General features: G+C 42.1%; 1 protein-coding gene across 1 annotated transcript; it reads right to left on the reverse strand.

Annotated features, from left to right (window-relative positions):
• Positions 1 to 766: 766 nt before the first annotated feature.
• On the reverse strand, positions 767 to 14,602 carry LOC137870655 (sodium- and chloride-dependent GABA transporter 2-like). The gene is made up of 15 exons (XM_068708049.1): positions 14,317 to 14,602; positions 13,152 to 13,341; positions 12,315 to 12,449; positions 11,544 to 11,684; positions 10,815 to 10,896; positions 10,533 to 10,665; positions 9,925 to 10,059; positions 6,137 to 6,240; positions 5,788 to 5,912; positions 4,825 to 4,937; positions 4,396 to 4,533; positions 3,944 to 4,046; positions 3,509 to 3,609; positions 3,108 to 3,278; positions 767 to 2,624 (listed from the first exon to the last, which is right to left on the reverse strand). The coding sequence occupies exons 1-15, from the start codon at positions 14,392 to 14,394 to the stop codon at positions 2,460 to 2,462; spliced, it is 1,914 nt and encodes a 637-aa protein (XP_068564150.1). The 5' UTR covers positions 14,395 to 14,602; the 3' UTR covers positions 767 to 2,459.
• Positions 14,603 to 21,118: the final 6,516 nt, after the last annotated feature.

Here is a 21,118-nt window from a genome sequence, read left to right on the forward strand (position 1 = left end):
TTGAGACAACAGCATCAAAAAATAAGTGATAAAATGGCCATTCTCGTTTTCCGTAGGAATGAACCAAGAGTCTGCTGATTTGAAGGTGTGAGGGACAGGGAAGTGAATTATCCACATAAGTACACCCTATGGATTTTTATGTTGTAAAAAAAAAAAGTCCTTTATGCATTCCACAGACAGGAAATGATATGAAATTGAAACTTAAATTGAAGTGACAGATGTCTCAGTTTATTTATACCTAGTGTGATGGACCTTGGAGGATTATAGGATTCACACAATCATTTTCTGTGAAACTGCATGGCAAATATATTAAAGTTAAATGTTATCAGAGATTAATTAATAGGGTAAATCATAACTAACAAGTTTAGATATTTTCTAATGTTAAGGCAATAAAAAAGCAATACAATAAATATATAGCATGTTATTGGATTGGTGGAGTCCAGACATATACTACATTGTATCGTTTAGTATTTACAGTTACACATATTTTACCAAGATCACTCACAATGTTAAAATCTAATTATGAACATACATTATGCAAATTTAGCAACGCTTAACACTTGCCATATTTTTTAAATACTTGTTTTCTAACAAAATTAAGGATCAAAGAAATAGACTAGTTTGTGTTAATCATGTAAACTGCAACTGCTCAAAAGATAATGTATTTTACTATTTTACATTACTGTTTAATGCTCCACAATCATGAACGTATACAAACACGCATACACATTTTAAATGAAAGTATTTTTTATTCAGCCATAAATAAAGTAATTGTAGCATAAAAAAGTTAAAAGTGGTAAAAGTATTCCCTATCAGCAATAACAGACCATATATACATTCAAACATGTAAAGAAACCCATGCTGAAGTTCATTATTATACAGCAGAAAGAGAGATCAACTAGCCTGCCCTGCTCATATTATCTAAAGGGCACAACTGTCTCCTTCAGGCACTTAACATTTTAATTCCATACATTTCAATGCATTAGAAATAAGGCAAAACCCAACTAAATTAAAATCATGTCAATAATCAGAACACAGAACAAAAGCATGTGACATATTCATGCCACTCTGCAATGTTCAGCAAAAGAAATACACATTAATGTTATAATGCTCATTTAATCAATCTGAAAAGAGCAAAGCTTACTTGAGCTGAGTTGTGGTCAGTTCAGCTAAATATACATTAAAAATCAATTATTGAATTGTGAAGCATTGGGTATTAGTATGGTTTTGTATGATTTGTGTTCTTTAGAAAATCGTACATCCTGAGATGATAACTTGGATCGATTGATGGAATTACGCTTTGCATTCAAACGCACAGCTTTTATTCATGTGACACCTCTTGTGCTCCGTCCGCATCAGATAGCTGTTAGAATCTATAAACTGGAATGTCATGTCATACTCACTGAACATTAGAGATGTCCATAAGAGAAAAGAAAAATGCTTCCTTAGAAAGCATACACGATCAAAAGTAAATTCCTAGCCACTGTGTTACAACAATGGACACATTTTAGTTTCAAGTGTATATGTGACTCTGCCACTGGCAAATGAGATGGTAACCAACTGATGTAACTCTCTAAGTAGCAATCCTGATGCCGTCATACTGAAGGCAGTGTACTTAACCCTCCTGTTATGTTCCGGGTCAAATTGACCCGTTGCAAAGTTTGAAAATCTAGAAAAAATATTTTAAAGTACTTTTTCTGTATGAAACTTCTTCTGCTTGCCTTAGTGTAATCAACGTTTAAAAAAATATCATGCATTTGGAACAACCCCCTGCAGGTTTCTATAACAGAGATGATGTTCGGGTCAATTTGACCCGGCAGTGAAAATGGAGGCTATAAGGGGTCAGAAGTGTCAAGTTTAGACCATTTCTTTCTTTGAAAACGTGAGACAAAGTATTTCTTACTCCCTCCCACCATGTTTCACCCCATTTCTCACACACACACACACACACACACACACACACACACACACACACACACACACCTCGTTCATTGTGCTCATCTCTTGTTCATTTTTGTAAATTTCTGTTTCTTAACACTATAAATGAACATAAATTAAGTTTACTTTCAATACAAATCCTTTTGTATTCATTTGGCTTGATTTTGAGTGAGCGGGTCAATATGACCGTGAACAGCAGAGGCGTCTCATCTCTATTTATCTACATCACCCCATGAAAAAAAGAAAGTTTCAAAATGTACAAAACATTTAGAAATAAATACATGTTATGGTAAACTAATGCAATTTATATCTAGGTTTTTCATTATTCGAACATTATGGCTGAACCTAAAAAACGAACATAACAGGAGGGTTAAGAGAAAGCTCAAAAAGCAGCAGATAAGCAGTTACAGGTCGGGTGACTCCTAAAGTCTGCACCGTGCCTGTTTTGTCACCTTGTCTGGTGAGGTATTGCGGAGGGAGTTGGAACGGGGCCGGAGCTCTGATTCCAACCCTCAAGCTCTCTAGCAGTGAGACTCATTTTCATCAACGGGGAAGTAGCCGTCCTTAGACGGAGGCGACTTCTGATGGAGGCTGTCACCGTCGGCCTCAACGACGGCCAGCAGCTTCTCCCGTTCCTTCTTCGTCTTCGGTAAATCAGGGGAAGGTGTGGTCAAGATAACGAGGCGCTGTGAACGAAAAATGTATTCATTGGAGGAAAACTTGCTCTTTAGCTGCTAAATGCTTCACTGTGTTCAGCTAGTTACTAAATTTGTCTGCCATTTGTCGCTGGGTGGGTAGTGTACGGTGGGTTTATCAGAGCTTTGAAAACAGCTACCTGCTGGATGCAAGGTCAATGAGTGTGATGAGACTGAATCAAACAGTAAGGTTGTGAAACCAAATCAATGAGCAGAAAGAAGCCTTAACACTTTACTGGTGTTAAGTCTCTGAGTTTGTTAGATGAGAGCGATCTCTTTCACATAATCGTGTGATTCAGTGCTAATACAAACACAGTGATGAGAGCAGCTTTAACACAATGCATTTCCCAAGTTTCTGTCATCATGTGGACTGCTATTTTTTCATGTTTTGTTCTTCTGAAGCGACAGAAGCAGAGCCAGTCATTCATTAGCACTTTTAAAGTTATTTATTTAATTTTTTTTGGTAAAACTTACCTCTCTCAATGTTCCCGGGGTGTAGCACAGTTTCACTGCTATCCAGAGAGGAATACACAGCATGGAGGACAGGGCCAGGATCCAGCCTATCCCATTGCCCCACCATGGGTATACGTATTCATTGTTGTACTTCAGAGGTGAGTACTTGATCAAGGCAAAAGCAAAGGTTCCCTAAAACAGACAAAGATATTTCATGATTCTGTATTGATGGACGTTGCCTATACGACATACCTGATATTTGAAAAACAAGTAAATACTTAAAGTCAAAACTTGATAAAAACCTTTAACCTTAACCATAAAAAATTATCATTGTATTTTCACTGTTGGCCAGCAGAGGCTGCTCTTGTTTCAGGAGAGTACAGTGTGAAAGCGTACATGTTGACAATGAATGTGAGACCCACCAAGCATGTTGCAGGGGTGAAGTACAGCCAGCAGTATTTGAGGATTGGGCTGGGGCGGTAGCCAATCATGTCCTCTATGTTATCATAGAAACGGTCGGCACCTGTAATCAGGGAGAGATGAGGGAAAATGCAGTGGAAACATATCAATAATGTGTGTCAAGACTGTTGACAAAAGAAACATATTCATAATAGCATTGACTGACAGAAAGATGAGAACTGCTTTAATAGGCTAGTTTCATATTACTGACTTTATTCCCTAAATATACCAACTAAGACTCGAAACACTCTTTGGCTGGAATGTGTTAATTCTTAGTGATTGGCTGAATGTAGGGGGCAGTGTGCACTGGGATGGATAGTGCCTTGTGAGAATAAAGCCTTTGTCTTAATAAATACCTCCTTCATGCCTTCTCAAATAGCCTGCCTAACAAAACTCACCATAAACCCAAGCGATGCAAACAGTCTCAAAAACAGCCACGAAGAGCAGGCACATCCCACTGGCTGCATAGTAGTCAAAGAGCTGGAAGATGTACATGCCGCCCTGTGGAGACAGACCTGGGTTTATAACCCTATAACTAGCAAAAGAAAACCTCCAGGCTGTCAAATTATGAGGAAAAACTAAAATTTGACATATTATTAAAGCCACTTATTCATTTTGTATACTTGAAGACAATTCTGCAGAGTATAATTAAGAGGTAGTAGCTCTTTATATTCCTATAGCTGATTGTTAGGTATCGTCAATATGAGTTCAAAGTTATGTTGAAAAAGGAGTGAAAAGATTTTGCACATAAAAACCAGGGGTGTAGATATCCTCCTTTGTGCAAGATTAAATGCTTATCCTGCACTCTTAATCTGTAAAAACATCATGAAGTGAGATCACTGAGACCAACCTCTGTCAGCATGATGAGCCCCAAGAGGAAGGACACCACAGCCACCACCAGGATGAAGAGCTCCCTGCGGTTTTTGCGCCGGAAGGTGGAGGGATACATGTCCACCATGGCTGTCACCAGGCTCTCCACACACACAAACTGATCAAAGAAAGAACTATGAGACATTTGCATATAAGAGTATATGCATGATTGTTTGTGCATGTGTGCTGCTGAGCTATCCAAAAAACTAACAAGCAAACAAAACATTTTCAGCAGATCTGTTCACGTATACGCTTGATAAATAATTCATGGTGCTTTTTAAAAACTATGTGTGTCAGTGTGATATTGAAATTTCTCTTTCTCTGTCATCTCTGTTGTGTGTATGTGTGTGTGTGTGTGTGTGTGTGTGTGTGTGTGTGTGTGTGTGTCTGGGGCATATGTTGGTCTCACTTGACTGTCCAGTCCCAGAAAGATAATCATGATGAAGAAGCAGCAGGCCCATAGAGGGGAGAGAGGCATCATGGACACAGCCCGAGGATAGGCTATGAAGGCCAAACCTGGACCTGAGTCGGATAGAGTTTAAATGTCATTTTCTCATCAAAGTTACCCTTATTGGTCACCCTCGCTCACGTGCATGCTGTAAAAACAATAACATTAAAACCATTGAGAGGCTGAAGGAAATCCATTAATTCAAGCGGGAGCTTTGCATACATCTGTTCTGACTCATATTAAGTTTTATAAAATAATTCAACCAAAGTAATTCAACAGAAATAGAAGAACATGTTTCAGGTAGTCTCTCCAAGGACAGCATACCTAACAACACTGTTAAAAAAAGAAAATATTTCTTCATGTGAAAGCAGGGTTACAAACAGTACACTTCTGGGAAAGCCTACAAAAAGGAGCAATTGTATTTTTTTGGGATTGTGAGACTGACAGCACTCAGATAAGAGGTTGAAAAAAATTGGAACCTCCCAACGTAAACAAGTGTCTGGAAACAGTTATGGACATATATAGTATGAAGTAAATTCATAAAATCAGTATGAAAGAAAACTTGTTGGAAAAAAAGATGGGCTTTCTTTAAATTAAGTTACGGTAATTGACTAACTACATATAAATATTCATGACATTAAAAGGATCATGTTCTGTAAAGGTATCCTCAATAATATACATTAAACTGTCACACCAACAGTAGAATGCCTATATATAAAAACTTGAAATATATTTGTTTCTTTATTTTATTTTTATTTTTCTTTGCTTTTGTCAGTGTATGCACAATGTTATCTGTAAGTGAAAAATAAAAATAAAATATTTCAAAATGTAAAATGTGTCAAATAGTTTAAATGACAGAAGGAAAAGGAATGTATCAATGATATGTATTGATACAATAATAATGGCAGTCGAGAACAAACCAACCAGATTCAGCCACTTCTGAGATGGGCACGTTCTGCTCGTAGGACATGAAGCCCAGGATGGAGAAGATGGCAAATCCTGCAATAAAACTGGTACCACTGTTCAGGAAACAAAGGGACAGGCAATCCCTAAAAATAACACAGAGAGGGGAATGTAATGATTAGGAACTGTGTTGAGAAAACCAAACATTGTCTGCACTAGAGATTTGATTCCTGTTCTATAAAGATACAATGTCAACCAACTATGGTAGTGTGATGTTGAACAACAGGTTGCATTTTACTGTAATTTAAGACAGATTAGAAAGGTAGTGTTGTGCAGTTGATGCCTAGTGCATCATCATGTCAGTCCTCACTTGTAGCAGTTGTTGTTGTATTTGTTGTAGCTTCCCAGGGCGGTGATGCAACCCTCGCAGATGGCATAGGAGAAGAAGATCTGAGTTCCAGCATCCATCCATACCTTAGGACAGAATAGGACCAATAATACCAGTTTACTATATAACTTGAGCTGCCACATGCAGAATAATCACAGTATGGAGTTCAAACACAACCGTCAACTAATTATGACAACAAACAAAGTATAACCAGTTACCACATTGTTACCACATTTTCTGTATCGTTCTTGTCTGCATATTTTCAACCGATTACCAATACCAAGAGATGTATTCTAGAAGACTTGGGTCACTATGCAGTGTGGAAGATGTATCTCACCAGTCTACGTATTGACAAGGAGCACCAAAATAATATTACATCAAATGTCAGAGACTGCCATCCTCACACAGCCTCCCATGTACTCATGATGAAAGAGTTATCTCCACTTCACCATCTGGTCCCTTTTTAAAAACAATTTAACACTCAATGCATCTATTAAATCCCGAAACTCACCCATTCAACTCCTCCATCCTGACCTCACCCACTCAGCAAAGCCTATTTATGCACCCCTGTCTCTCCGAGGCATAAAGTGCAGCACTTTTCCACCCTCTCTTTGTAAACTCACTCGCACTTCAAAATTCAAATGAGGTTTGTCTTTATACTTGCAATTCTGGTAAAATGCTTCCAGGGCACTCGGGCGTGTTTTAGATAGCTGGCAGCCAGCGCTGAAGATCTGATTGACTCCACTGATTGACTGAAGATCTCACCGACTCCACCAGCCTAGCTTGTCAGGCTCTGCACACATTGGGCTCGTATTCATCCCTAGAGCCCTGAGGGGGATTTAAGAGAGCCCCTTTTTTTGATTATCACACTGGTTGCAATCTAACGGAAAGGACAGAAGAAATTGTGGAATTCCTGCACCATTCCCTATTCTTTCCTTCAGCGGTGAATAAGTCCTTGACATTCTGCTAGAACCATTAAATGACACTGTCCCCTTGGGACTTTTTTTTTTTATTATAAAGCATTTCTAGGTGCTATAAAGTATCAAAATGCTCAAACCATGGGGAAATACACACAGTCGTATTCAGAAACTGTGCCTTTAAACGAGCCGTCTGGATTTCCGTACGGTTGTGATGTCACAATTAAGCAGTGGTGGGCCGTCAGGGCCAGCTAAGCCTTCTCTGCTGGCCTAAACAGAATCAAAGTTATAGCTATTTTATAATTTAATAATTTTTCACAAATACACTACAAGTATTATAATTTTTTTCCCCATTAGCTTATTTTCTCATTGCACAGCTCCTGTGTTCCTCTGTTGCGCTGCTTCCAGTGCAGCTTGCTTTAAGTAGAGCTCTTATCCAATCAGATTCAGCCTCTATGTCTCTATGTAAGAAGAGAGGCCCGAGGTCCTCTAGGTAGACCTTGCAGATTAAAGTATATGGGGACGATATTGTTGGTTGTCAACATCTTCAACCAATCAGATCTTTAGTTTGACATGTTGGGCGTATTCTTTGCCATGCCAGCGGTAGCGAGGTAGCCTGCTAAGTATGTCAGCATTAAGGTGCGCCGTGATTAGTCAGTGGGCCAGCGTGACTTTTGTCAAACAGAAAGCCGTCTAGCAGATCTTAGTGTTTAGTAAGAGTTCAAGTTGAAACATATGTAAGAAGTTATGACATTGACATGACATATTTAGCGTTTTTAAACAGATTTCTGGAGAAGGACATTTCCAGAAAAGCTGGACATCAAATCAAAGGGTCGGTCAAGCCCACAGCTAGCAGCCCTAACCCAGCATGGAAAAGGATTTGTACAAACGGTATTTCTGGCTGACAGCGGTGGGGAAGCATTGCACATTTTATGGCTAAGAATGCGTTTCATTTGCAACTGAGCTATTGGTGTTTGGAGCTGTTTGGAGCTATGCTACGCTAACCAAGGGAGACAGGACACGCACAAGCTACGTGCTTTTGAAAACTTTTGGAGAGACCTGAGTGGACTTTTTAAGTGAAGAGCAGCTGTGGTAAGTTAACTGATTTTGCGTCTTTACATCTGCAGTAGCGTTTCTACAGTGTTCATTTGTCTATCGTGTCGTTTTTATGAATAATATGAATGGCTCGTGCTCTAGCGCCGCAGTGTTGCTGGATTGATTTGTTGCTTTGTTGTCATATGGTTCTTGTGAGTTTTTCTTGTTATTGTTTTAATTATATTGATTTGGACTATTTGCATTGTCCGTTAATTACGAAGCATCCCGTCATGTGCAGGGTTATTGTCCGGACAATTGAATCCGTTCGGGCTGTTGTTTCCCCGCTAAACTAGTTAGCTTAGCCCCCCTGAAGACACGCGCGGTGCCGCAGCCTCAGCTGTTTTTTTTGTTATTGTTCCGGGTTTAGAGGTCACAAAGCCTGTCGTCTGTTACGTGAGCGCAGTCCACCGAAAACATTATATTTACCAATTTAAGCTTCTGCATTTTCCAAATGCGCTAGTATTATTCAAACGTATTGTTCGGTTCTTAAGCCTCGTACCGAACGGTTTAATACGAATACGTGTATTATTACACTCCTAGAAATAAATAACCATAGCTATGGCGTCATAAAGAGCTTATTAGGAGATGGCTCAAGTCTAGTAGGACAGCACAGAAGGCCCAGGTATAAAATGCACGGTCTGCCACTGCAATTAAATAATACAAAATGATAACAAATTCAAAATATAAATGACCCTTAAAGATGTATAAGAGTTTATACCTCTTATTAATGTAAAAACTGTAAATGTGACTCAGTTTATTTCGGGTTGCAGAGTATGTGAATGACAACAGCCAACAGGAAATAAACAAGCTGTCGACTAGCAACACAATTCCATTAAAATGCCCATAAATGGAGTGTTTCAGACAGAAGGTGAAAACAGGCATATTCAGACAGACAGTATGAGAACACTAAAGCAAGTAATCATGCTCCTAGTAGAAACCGAAATACAAATATCAACATGGAAATGAGCACAGTATGTCTCCTTTAAAGCTATGTTTGGGTTCAGTGCAAAAGCAGGAAGTAGCAAAAGCAGGAAGTAATGTGACGTTATTGCCACAGACGGTCATCTGAGTGGATGGATGCAAAATGTGTTGGACACCAAAGAAAAGATTTGCATGCAAGCTATTTATTGACAGTGTAACTTTTCTGATCAATCGCATCCAGACAAGATGGAAACACACTTTCAAGCAAATAAATGCCAACTCAAATGCTGTGGAATATGTGCTAAATCAAAAGCTTTCAATGCCTAATCTGCCAAACTTGTGCACAACTAATCACCATTATTCCAATTTACAGCAACATCCTCCACATATTCCTGGTTTAACCAACAACTTTTAGGTCACTGCTCAGCCTCAGCCTCCGTATCTCCATCATCCTGCTGCCATTGTTTTGCTAGGTGAGCAGAAGTTATCAGTTAATTTCTCAATAAAATCGCAGAGATGGCATAAGCTTCAGGGAGCTAGGAGGATGTGTTGGTTTAGCATTCCCCAAACCACTTTTAGTAACTAGTTCTTAAAAATGTGCTGAAAATATCTGTCAATGTGAGTGAGTATTATCACCTCAGCACGTGTGTATAATTAATCTGTAGGGCTGGATATCCCAGGCAACACTGTACCAGTTTTTATATTATTACAAATAATTAACAATATTGACATGCTGGTAGAGATGACATCATTGTGTCTTACAGTTGAGTCTGCATGTGTCTGTGTTTTTGTTTCTGTGAATGTTGGCGTCTGACAGCAAGTGCATTTGTAGCATACCTGTGGGTCAGACAGCCGTTGCAGGTCGGGGTAGAGGTAGTAGTGGATTCCAGTGGAAGCTCCTGGCAGGGTGACCCCTCGGATCAGCAGGACCACCAGCATAACGTAAGGGAAGGTGGCTGTGAAGTAAACCACCTGCAGGGGAATAGCAGCAATTCTTAATCAGAGATACATTTACAAGACTTATAACAACGAGACGTTCTTCCTTCTCCAATAGTGTTTAGGCTAAAACGTGAAATGTTATATCTTGTAAAATCTGTGACAATGTCTCAAAGGGTTCTGCACAACTTATGTTACTTAACGTATGTTTGGTGTTCTAGAGTTTCAGTCCATGAGGTTTGAGGTTCAGGTGGCAATCTATATGCATTAACACTTTTTGCGCTAGCTGCCCAGTTCATGCAAGTTTTATTCCATCTGCGACTGTAAACAATGCAACACTTCCTGCAAGTGTTGGGAAGGACCTAACCACACAGCGAGCACATATTGAAGGAAATCAGAGCAAAACAAGTGTTTTAAATAAGGAATGCTCCAGAAAACTATCTTCCAATATTCTCTTTTTATAGTGTTGAGTGAATATTTGTCTGTCATGAGTGGGGGAGAGGTGTCACCTTGCCAGTAGACTTGACGCCCTTCCAGATGCAGAAGTAGCAAATGACCCACGCAACGGCCAGACAGATAACCAGGTCCCCATTCAGAGAGCCAATGTGATCAATGCCTGAGGAAATTCTCAGCACTCTTCGCCTGGGGATCGCACACAAATAAGACAAACAAAATATTTGTATCTGGAAGCTAAGAGTGAAACTCAAAAGGGCTTGGAGCAAGAGTAAAAGTTGTATCCGGTCCAACAATCACACATTTTTTAAAACGACGCCAAACAAAAAGGCACTTACTCCCAGAACTCAATGACAGGAGAGGTGGCGTTCTCATGGTGATTGATGGAGCTATTCCCCATCTGAAATGCCATACAAGAATCTTGAATGAAAGAAAAGACAGAAAGACATTCAATCCTGTGAAGAGGTATCCAAGTTACACACAGGCAAGTGAAACAATGCCACCACTGAGACGGAGAAGTGAAATGGTGCAGGAACATTCACTACCTCAAGATAAAATGCAACTGGAAATGAATGAAATGTTGAAGGGGAACACCCCAAAAAAAATTATATTTGTAATTGTTTTAAAATAAACAAAACTAAAAGTCGATAGCCATAGTTGTTCAATGCAAAGATGCAGATGTTTATTGTGTGTAACATATTTAGCATCTAAGTGCTTGGTGTTAACATTCTAACATGCTAATTAGCACTTCACAAAGTTCTGCTGGAGTTAATGGGAGTAGTTTTTTCACAGTATTTCATCATAAACCAGTAAAGTATTGGACACATTAAAATCTAATAGTTGCCATGAATGTCTTTCACGGCAATTCAAATAGTTGAGATATTTTAGTCCAGCCAAATGTGTTGGACCGACTACTGTTGCCGTCCACGTGTAGCTAAAATGTTTTATTCAGATCTCCACAAGCATGACATGGAGACCTGGCTACACCTGGTTAATTAATACACACAAGAGTATAGATGTCTAGCAGAAGCACACATTGTTTTTTGGCATTTGGTCCTGTGGCTCACCTGTGTTCCAGGTGTTGTTGCAGGAGGCCCAGGGCAGATCCCAGGTGAAGCAGTTGGACAGATAGAAGATAGCCCAGGCCAACACAACGATGTAGTAGATGTTAAGCAGGCCAGCAATCACCTGGGTGGCATAACCCACTCCTGGAACAAAAACATCAAGTTTATGACTGAACTGTAAATGTTTTTGGGGAAAAAGGGGAAATTTAAAGCTATTTTAACTAGCGAACCTGCATTCACTGTGAGCACAATGTTGCATTTGACAATAGTCTGAGAACGCCACTAATACAAATTAATCAGTAATCACGTGAACACAATTACAGTAGTTTCTCTCAAATGACTCACAGAAATTACTTTGACAAGAGCTCCCTGATAGATCCATTTACTATAGACAGAGGCACAGTTTAACCTTGTAAACAGCTTGATTATACCCATCTTTAGGTCACCGCTGCTGCCTTTTCAAAAGACTGCATCAGAGTACAGTAAATTAGACGCAGCTTAAATTGCACACAAAGTATAATGCACATAATGTGAAGGAAAAGGATATATGCATAAACAAAGAAAAAATCCCGTCATCCCACATGGTTGCTCCTATTGAGAATATGACACTGGTTTGTCTTCATAAATCTTTGCATGCATCCCATGTGAAGCACAAGCAACTCATTGTTTGTAATCGTTTCAGAATGAGACGCATGTCTTGTTCGATCCACTCTTGGTGCTTAGAGTGTTTTTAACATCCACTAACTTATATTATTAACAAAATAGTTAGATTACCTTCAAACAAGGGGCAGATTTTCCTCCAGCAAGTGATGCCTCCCTCAGTGGTGTACTGACCCAGAGACATCTCCAGGAAGAAGACCGGGATCCCACAAGCAAACAGGAAGATAAGGTATGGGATGAAGAAGGCGCCTGTATACGCACACAGATTAAAAGGAACAGTTAACCCACCAATGTGCTCCCAAGCAATGTAGGGTAGGAGAGACCGCTGCAAATTGTTGGAATTTAAAGCCTTCTATGTCACAATTGGGCATTGGCCCCTGTGTTCCTGTGTCTCTGTGTCTCTGTAGTTCCGCCCGTGGTTTCCTCCCGGCTCCTTCCTGTGTCTCTGTGTCTGAGTGTTTCCTGATTGCCCTCATTCACTACACCTGTGCCCAATCACCTGCCCCGGGGTTCTCCCTCTGACAACCCCTCACATATAAATTCCCCTGCTTCCCTGTTCTGGTATTTGGATTGTGTTTGTTGCTTCCCCGTGTGTGCTCTGTGTTTCCAGTGTCTCCAGAGTTTTCCCTCGTGTTTGTCTCTCCGGTTTGTTACTTTGCTTTTGTCCCGTTTTTGCATTTTGCTCGCTCCCTGTTGGAGTCGTTTTGAGTTCCTGTATATGACTGCTTGGTGTCAAAGTAAAATAACCTAGCCTTCCACCTTTATCTCCTGCTAAACTAATTCAAAACCATCACCTCTCAGAACCTGAATTTTGCTGCCCTTCACACAATTGCAAGGAAATGCAAAGATGGCATTTCTAGAGGCTTTGTGTTTGTGGTCGAATAACCCTGATGATTAAATGCAAAAGCTTTTGTGTTGGACAGGCCAATGAATAGAAATTCTAGCACTCACCTCCTCCGTTCTTATAGCAAAGGTAGGGGAAACGCCAGACATTTCCCAGGCCAATAATTTCTCCAGCCACTGACAGAACAAACTCGATCTTGTTGCCCCACTGACCCCGGTCTGTCATCTTCTCCTCTGTACTGGACACAATGTCCAGGGGCCTGCTGTGCCCATTGGAGGGCTCCATTTTGGACATGTTCTCCGTATCCCATGTTTGACCAAAGGGTAGAGAAATAACCAAAAATTACAGAGAACAAATAGGACATAAGACATAATTTCATATATCCTGAGACGCATATCTGATTGCTTTGTTTTTCAATGGCAAGTCCTTTGATGAAGAATTAAAGAAACAAGAATAGTACATGTTCTACAGCTCAGTGTTAATTGGTTAACATCAAAAAGTATCTTCTTTATCTGAAAAGCAATTAAACAAATGACATCGCTGGTGATGATGCCACATGGAGATCCCCCGGATACCCGACCAATAAAATCAGGTCATTATCCGGTCCAGTGTTTTTTCATATCCCATGTGGCCAGCCATTGGGTTATTCTCGGCATCAACAATTGGGTGTTTTCCTGACCTGACTGAGTGTCACGACTCACTCTATACAGCCTGTCCCTAATCAATGAAAAGTGCGGATATGACTGTGCTGTGTCAGGGTGCACCAGCTGACCATCAATTTGTATCACTTGGTCAAAGGCCGAGCGTAGAGTATCATCCCGAGACTGCTCAAGTGGAAAATCTTCCCTGGAGTGTAATTCAGGACCCGGTGGAGTCTCCACGGGAGGCTCCGCCAGTTCCCCCTTCCCGTCTGCAACGTCGGACAACCTTGCATCACCGCTGAGCACAGCACACATATAGCATGACCCTGTCTGTCGTGAACGCACCCCCGCACCCTGCACCATTAACTTATTAAACCCTGACCAATCTGTTCCCAAAATTAGGGGGTGTGTAAGGCGGGAGCTAACTGCAACCTTTACACTATGTTTTTTTCCCCCTGTGTCTAATTTCTACTGACACCATGGGATAATCGTGAACAACCCCATGCACACACCTAATTTTCACCCACAATTCCTCCACCAATGCCCCGGGCCAAACCAGAATCTGGTGAATCATAGACTGTGTACAGCCAGTATCCACCATTGCCTGATGTACACCCCGCTGGATCCTTACCAGAATGCGGTACGTCGCCCCTGGACTGGGGGAGGGTGTTGGAGGGCCGGCAACCCGAATCACCTGGCACACCTCCATCAGTGGACACTCCCTCCAGAAGTGACCGGGCTGCCCACACCTCCAACACTCCTGCCCTGATGTTTGAGGGGCCCCCTGTAGGTTGGGAAGAGTGCCGGCGTCTGCTGGTTTCGGTGGATCGGGGAACTGGAGGAAGGGTGTCGACAGTGGAGCTGATAGGGGCCGCGCCAGGAGCTGCGAATATAGCCTCCTCCGAGGGGCAGGCGTCGGCCGGCCTGGGGTCAGAGGGTGACCACTGTCCCCCTGACCGCTGGGATGAACAGCCAGGTGGTCCTCTGCCAGGGTGATGGCGGTCTTGAGTGTTGTAGGGCGATGGTAGTGGACCCAAGCTGATGTTCGGCCCGGCAGCCCCCTCACAAATTGCTACAGGACCACCTTCTCCACCACTTCCTGTGCCCCTCCGGGACTCTCCGATTGCAGCCACCTGGTTGCGGCATCCCTCAGCCGCTGCGTATAAGCGAAGGGCCAGTCCTCGGGCCCCAGTCTGGCCTCACAGAACCTCCGCTGGTGGTCCTTCGGAGACACCTGGGGCAGCCCCATGGCCATTGTCTGCGCCTCCCCAGTCAGAAGAGGCAAAATCGGACCACACACTCTACCACGGGCCAGTCGCACGCCCCCGCCAAGAATGACTGCACGTCATCTGCTGCAGTCATCTTGTGCAGGTCCACCCCGGCTAACGTAGAGGGGGACGGCACCGGCGGAGCTGCAGTGGTCCGTGCAACGAGCTGTTCTATGGCGTGGGCCTGCCTGTCTGCCTGGGCCTGGAGCGCCCCCAGGAACTGCCTGTTCGTCTCCGCTTGGTCTCTTTACATGGTCACGATCTCTGCCCCTGCGCAATGATTGGCTGTGTCAGCATCTTGGGTTGTTGCTCGTCATTCTCCATGTGCTCGCCCCACGTTGTGTGCCAGTGTAACAAGCTCAGTTACCACCGTGTTTGTTTTCCTAAGAACAATGACTCCAGCACACTCAAATAGGGTTTCTCACTTTTTTTATTGTTCATTGACAGTTTAGTCTGTCCTCGGCTGTGCGCTCTCCTGCCATGCGTCCGAACGCACCCACCGCGTAAACTCCGTCTGCGTTCCTTCCAGCTGCTCTTCCAGTCCTAGTGTCCTGCTCTCCATTTGTCTCTCACTCCTCCGTTCCCTACTGGGGTTTATGTTGGAGAGCGACACAATTCAAGATTGACTCCAAATGAGGCTAGTTAAGCCTCTTCGCGGCACCCTGAACCACTCCCCCACTCTGTCCCCTCTGCAGCTCTCTACAGTATTCAAGCCAGCAGGCTTTTCTGGCAGTTCTAATCCACAATCCTCTCAGCAGATATAAGAGAAAGAAGTTCAAGGTGAAATGTTCTGACAAAAGCAGCATCTCCATATTGAATGCATAGTGCATGCAACAGTTCGTTCATTGCACGAGCAGATGCAGTATATGTACTGCAGCGTGAACGGATCGCTCACACGGTGGTAACTCCATCAGTAATCCGACCAATTTTTGTGGGTTTAGTATCCCACTAAGATGTCAGAAAAATACCTTCGACCTTTTATCTCACTCCGTAGCTGAATTGTTAGGATTTCGGTATTATTGTCTTTTTGGCTTTTGCTGGCTTTAGCCTTGTCTTCTTAAAGAAATGTGGTCCAGTCTCTACGCCTAGTCTTCTGATAGCAGAAGTGTCTTAGTCACCTCTAAGGGTGGAAGTAGTATATATATTGCACAATGCGCATACAGTTATAGTGAACAAATGTGCTCATGCATGTGAAAAAATTATTGAAAACCAGACAGGGTTTTTCGGTGCATCCCATGTATGTAGGTATTGCTACCAAACCTATGAAATAGTACTATACCATAACTGTAAACAATGATGCAATGTTTGTTTTAAAGAATGCCATACACACACAGGCCAAACACTGGAATTTGACGTGTAAATGCATATGTAAATCAAAACACTGTTTTGACCAGCACAAGCTTCCAGAAGCAGTCCATGGGGTCATCTCATGTGATGGTATGAAATACTGTGAGGATTGTGGTAAAACATACAAGGCTGGTAAAAAGTCACACAAATGCGCACCCGCTGTTTGTACACACTGTGGTGAGAGGCAGTTGGAGAGCCATCGCTCTCCAACTGCATGAATGAATGTTTTACATGAATGTTTTATTCAGCCCCTGGAGAAAAAAGAAGTGCAAACGGATTACATATTGTTTGATTTTGAGACTTGGTATCATAATGGCAAGCATGAGGAAAATTTAGTATGTGCTATGGACATTGAGGGAAACAGGTTTTGTTTCAATACATTGAACTGTGTGGATGCGTTTGTGAAGCGTTACAGAAAACCTAAATACCGTGGGTATACCTTCATTGCACACAATGCGTCCGGATTCGACAATTCCATACTGTTGGAATACTTTGTAAAACAAAAGATCACACCTCCGGTGACAATGAGGGGGAGTTGGGTTATACTGATGTATGACAATGCATTCCGACAGCAATGGTTTGATTGATTCAGCTTTCTACCCATGCGCTTGTCAAAAACACCTGCTGCCTTAGGCTTTGAGGATCTGGAGAAGGGCTATTTCCCCCACAAATTCAACACTAGGGAGAATGAATATAACAGAAGTAACTACCCCGATCCCTCCTACTACAGGTACAAGGAGATGTGTGACAGTGACAAAACAGCTTCATGAGTTGGTATGACACAGTTTGTGGCGACACATTTGATTTTCAGGCAGAGAATAGGCACTACTGCATCAATGATGTAAAAGTGTTACGCAGAGCGTGCACTGTTTATCGTGAGTTTTTTCTGGGGTGCAGACAACTTGATCCATTGACCACACTGGCATCTAGCTGTATGGGCGTGTTCAAAACATTGTTTCTCCCTGTAGACACAGTGGCACTAAGTGTGAGTGTTGTTGTTTAGAATAGATCCGTTATAGACCTTTGATGTAGGGAGTGCAGATAGTAATCACAGAGTGTTTAATTAGAGGTAGTAAACCACAGGATCTACAGATTAGGATCTGTAGTAAATGTTTTATTACGGGTACTATTGTGAAATGTGTAGATTAGAAACAAACCAGATGTCTTGGAGAAACACACCTCCCCCCTTTTCTCTTGATGCTCTGACCCTTTAAAAGATGTGCTCAAACTGCACACAGGTCACTCTCTGCATCCCACAGACAACACAGGCACTATGTGTAATGATTGAGTCTTCTCCGCGCAGAGAATAAATACTTAAAAGGACAAACGTCTTTCCTCAATGTTTCTCGTTTCAGTATTCAGTATTATAGGACTCACTCGGTACTATTGAATAGTTTCTTTCCACCACACCTTGCAAAAACAACATGGTCTGCAGGTTTTTCCCATGGGTGTCTCAAATGTCATGTGCAGTTTGATGTGAATCCTGTCACAAAAGTCACCTATGGTAGGCAGTACAGAGTGTTCATGGACAAACTATACGCCTTGCAAAAACAACATGGTCTGCAGGTTGTTGTGATGTGGGAGTGTCAGTGGGCATCATTAAAGAAATCCAGCATGGCTGTACAGATATTTATGGCTACTTGCAAAAAGCTTGAATGCCTCGATCATAGAAATGCTCTCTTTGGCAGTCGTACAAATGCCATGAAGTTACACCACAAGGTTGATGATGATGATGATGATGAAAAAGTCAGATACTATGACTTTACAAGTCTGTATCTGACTGTTCAGGCCACAAAGCAGCACCCCGTTGGACATCCACAGATTATCTTTAAGGATTTCGATCCTATCGATAATTATTTTGGGTTTGCAAAGTGTACTGTGCTCCCCCCATAAGGCTTGTACCATCCTGTCCTACCCTACAGATGTCACAATAAACTCATGTTCCCTCTGTGCAGCAAGTGTGCTGACGATTTGAACCAGACTACCTACTGTACACACAGTGACAGAGACAGACAGCTGTCGGGTGTGTGGGTGTCATTCGAGCTTCAGAAGGCGGTTGAAAAGGATTATCAGATTGTCCATTGACAAAGCGTGGCATTTTCCTAACACAACAGATACATTGTTTAGGGATTATGTCAAGACATTTCTGAAATCATCGGGCTACATGTCAAAACACAGGCAGATCAGGAGAAATATGTCAATGACTATTTCGAAAAGGAGGGCATTAAACTTGATCCCAGCAAAATCAAGGTCAACAAAGCGATGAGAAGTTGTTATAAACTTCTCCTAAACTCGTTTTCAAAACATAAAATCACACCATCAAGAATAAGATTGATTCTTCAGTTTACATTATGTCAGACAGAACTCTTTTGATCTGAATCACTGATCTTGACAAAGATAGCAATACAACATGAATAAACTGACAGTCAATCAATTATTATACTGAATTATATCCCTGCCTTTTTCACAGTAAAAAAAAAGTACTGTCAAACATAACAAATCTGTAAGAAAAAGGGGATCTCAAAGCATTTTTTCTTAATAGTTTGTGCAGCAAGGGTGTTCTCAGCTTACCGGCACAGGTAGAGTCTACTGGCTTAAAGGCCACGGCCGTGGCTGCAGTATCTCCGGTTGATGGGAGCTCTGATCTTCCGGTGTGGGAGTCGACTGAGCAGCAGCCTGTTAGTTTTACTCCGGCAGTGCAGAGCGACATTGCTCCAGTTCGATCCATTTGTTGTGGAGTTATCTCCTGGCTCAAGGTTAGATGCTCGATTTAAGGTGTGTCTCGCTCCGGAGGCTGTTATGGTTGCGTAAGTTGGAGGCAGAGACCGGTTTTAGGATGTGTGAGTGTGATAAATCTATGTTTAAAAGCACACCTAGTGGTGGATATTGTATGTCATAATATGTTTACTTGTAGGAGTTTTAAACCACAAGTATAGTCATTGAATGTATTGAACACTGTGAAGAAGATTAGCTGAAATGAATGAAGTTAGGTGAGAGAGGGAATTACAGGTACGACCATATAAGAAGATGAGTGAAGGATGTTTCAGAGGGGGGATGGACGTGCGCTGGCTGAAGACTGACCAGGCCAAGGGTCAGAGGCCAGGAGGAGCTTATCGGACTTCAGCCAATCACTGAGTGGATCGATGTGGTGAAGAATGTTTAATATGAGACTTTTCAGAGACGCTGGGGGGACAAGGAGCAGTGTTTCTCTGGATTTTGTTAGGTCTGGTGTGGACGACTCTACAGCTAACTGGAAACGCCAGTCTGTTGGGTGGAACGCATCAGGCCTCTATTTCGTGAAATATATTTTTGTTATGTATAGAGTGATTCATTTTGTAGCTGTATTAGCTTTTGTTAGATATTAAATACCTTTTGATTTTACTCGAACCATCTATTCGGCCTTATTTTGTTGACGGACCAACAGCAGAGGGGGGGCTCCCTCGTGGATGAGAAAGTTAGAACACGACATGAGACAGAACTGCGTTCGGGCTCCTCTGCAGGTCCACATGTAATGGCAAGTTCTACTGCTGCATTCGATGTCAGTAATTTCTTTGGTCCCTGTGTTTCGTGAGTCTGAGATAGAGACGTATTTCGGTGCGTTTTAGTGCATCGCTGCTGCTTTGCGTTGGCCAGAAGATGTGTGGGCCATACTTCTTCTATGTAAGTTGGTAGGTAAAGCTCAGGAAGCTTGCTCTTCACTTTCTGTGGAAGATGGCCTGGTTTACATGAAGGTTAAAGGTGCCATTCGGAGAGTGTATGAGTTAGTGCCAGAGGCTTCCAGACAGCGTTTCCGAAGCCTTAAGAAGGCTCACAACCAGACTTACGTTGACTTTGGCCGGATTTGACAATTACATACTGTTTGAATACTTTGTAAAACAAAAGATCACACCTCTGGTGACAATGAGGGGGAGTTGGGTTATGCTGATGTATGACAATGCATTCCGACAGCGATGGTTTGATTGATTCAGCTTTCTACCCATGCGCTTGTCAAAAACACCTGCTGCCTTAGGCTTTGAGGATCTGGAGAAGGGCTATTTCCCCCACAAATTCAACACTTGGTAGAATGAATATTACAGAGGTAATTACCCCGATCCCTCCTCCTATCCACTCTGACCCTTTAAAAGATGTGCTCAAACTGCACACAGGTCACTCTCTCCATCCCACAGACAACACAGGCACTCTGTGTAATGATTGAGTCTTCTCAATCACGCAGAGAATAAATACTTTTAAAGGACAAACGTCTTTCCTCAATGTTTCTCGTTTCAGTATTCAGTATTATAGGACTCACTCGTTACTATTGAATAGTTTCTTTCCATCACACCTTGCAAAAACAACATGGTCTGCAGGTTTTTCCCACGGGTGTCTCAAATGTCATGTGCAGTTTGATGTGAATCCTGTCACAAAAGTCACCTATGGTAGGCAGTACAGAGTGTTCATGGACAAACTATACGCCTTGCAAAAACAACATGGTCTGCAGGTTGTTGTGATGTGTGATCCTGCTCTACCCTACATATGTCACAATAAACCCATGTTCCCTCTGTGCAGCAAGTGTGATGAAGGTTTGAACCAGACTACCTACTGTACACACAGTGATAGAAACAGACAGCTTTTGGGTGTGTGGGTGTCATTCGAACTTCAGCTGGCAGTTGAAAAGGATTATCAGATTGTGTCTATCGACGAAGCATAGCATTTTCCATTATGTCAAAACATTTCTGAAATGTAAACAGAAGGCATTGGGCAACTCCGGACACAGGCAGATATGTCAATGACTATTTCGAAAAACAATATGCCATCCTGTGAACTGATCACTGACCCAGA

This window comes from Cebidichthys violaceus, unplaced genomic scaffold (genome assembly GCF_023349555.1).
Source record: "Cebidichthys violaceus isolate CVI_PGR_0920_01 unplaced genomic scaffold, fCebVio1.0.p SCAF_131, whole genome shotgun sequence".
NCBI classification, from domain to species: Eukaryota; Metazoa; Chordata; class Actinopteri; order Perciformes; family Stichaeidae; genus Cebidichthys; species Cebidichthys violaceus.

What these genes read in the sequence shown, in the direction of transcription:
- LOC137870655 (XM_068708049.1), bottom strand. Translation starts at nt 14,394, where the DNA reads ATGGAGGTGTGCCAGGTGATTCGGGTTGCCGGCCCTCCAACACCCTCC. An exon ending in AATCTGCCCCTTGTTTGAAG is followed by an intron (nt 11,685 to 12,314) that starts GTAATCTAACTA and finishes TTTTTGTTCCAG; the next exon opens with GAGTGGGTTATGCCACCCAG. An exon ending in TTGCATCGCTTGGGTTTATG is followed by an intron (nt 3,610 to 3,943) that starts GTGAGTTTTGTT and finishes CCCTGATTACAG; the next exon opens with GTGCCGACCGTTTCTATGAT.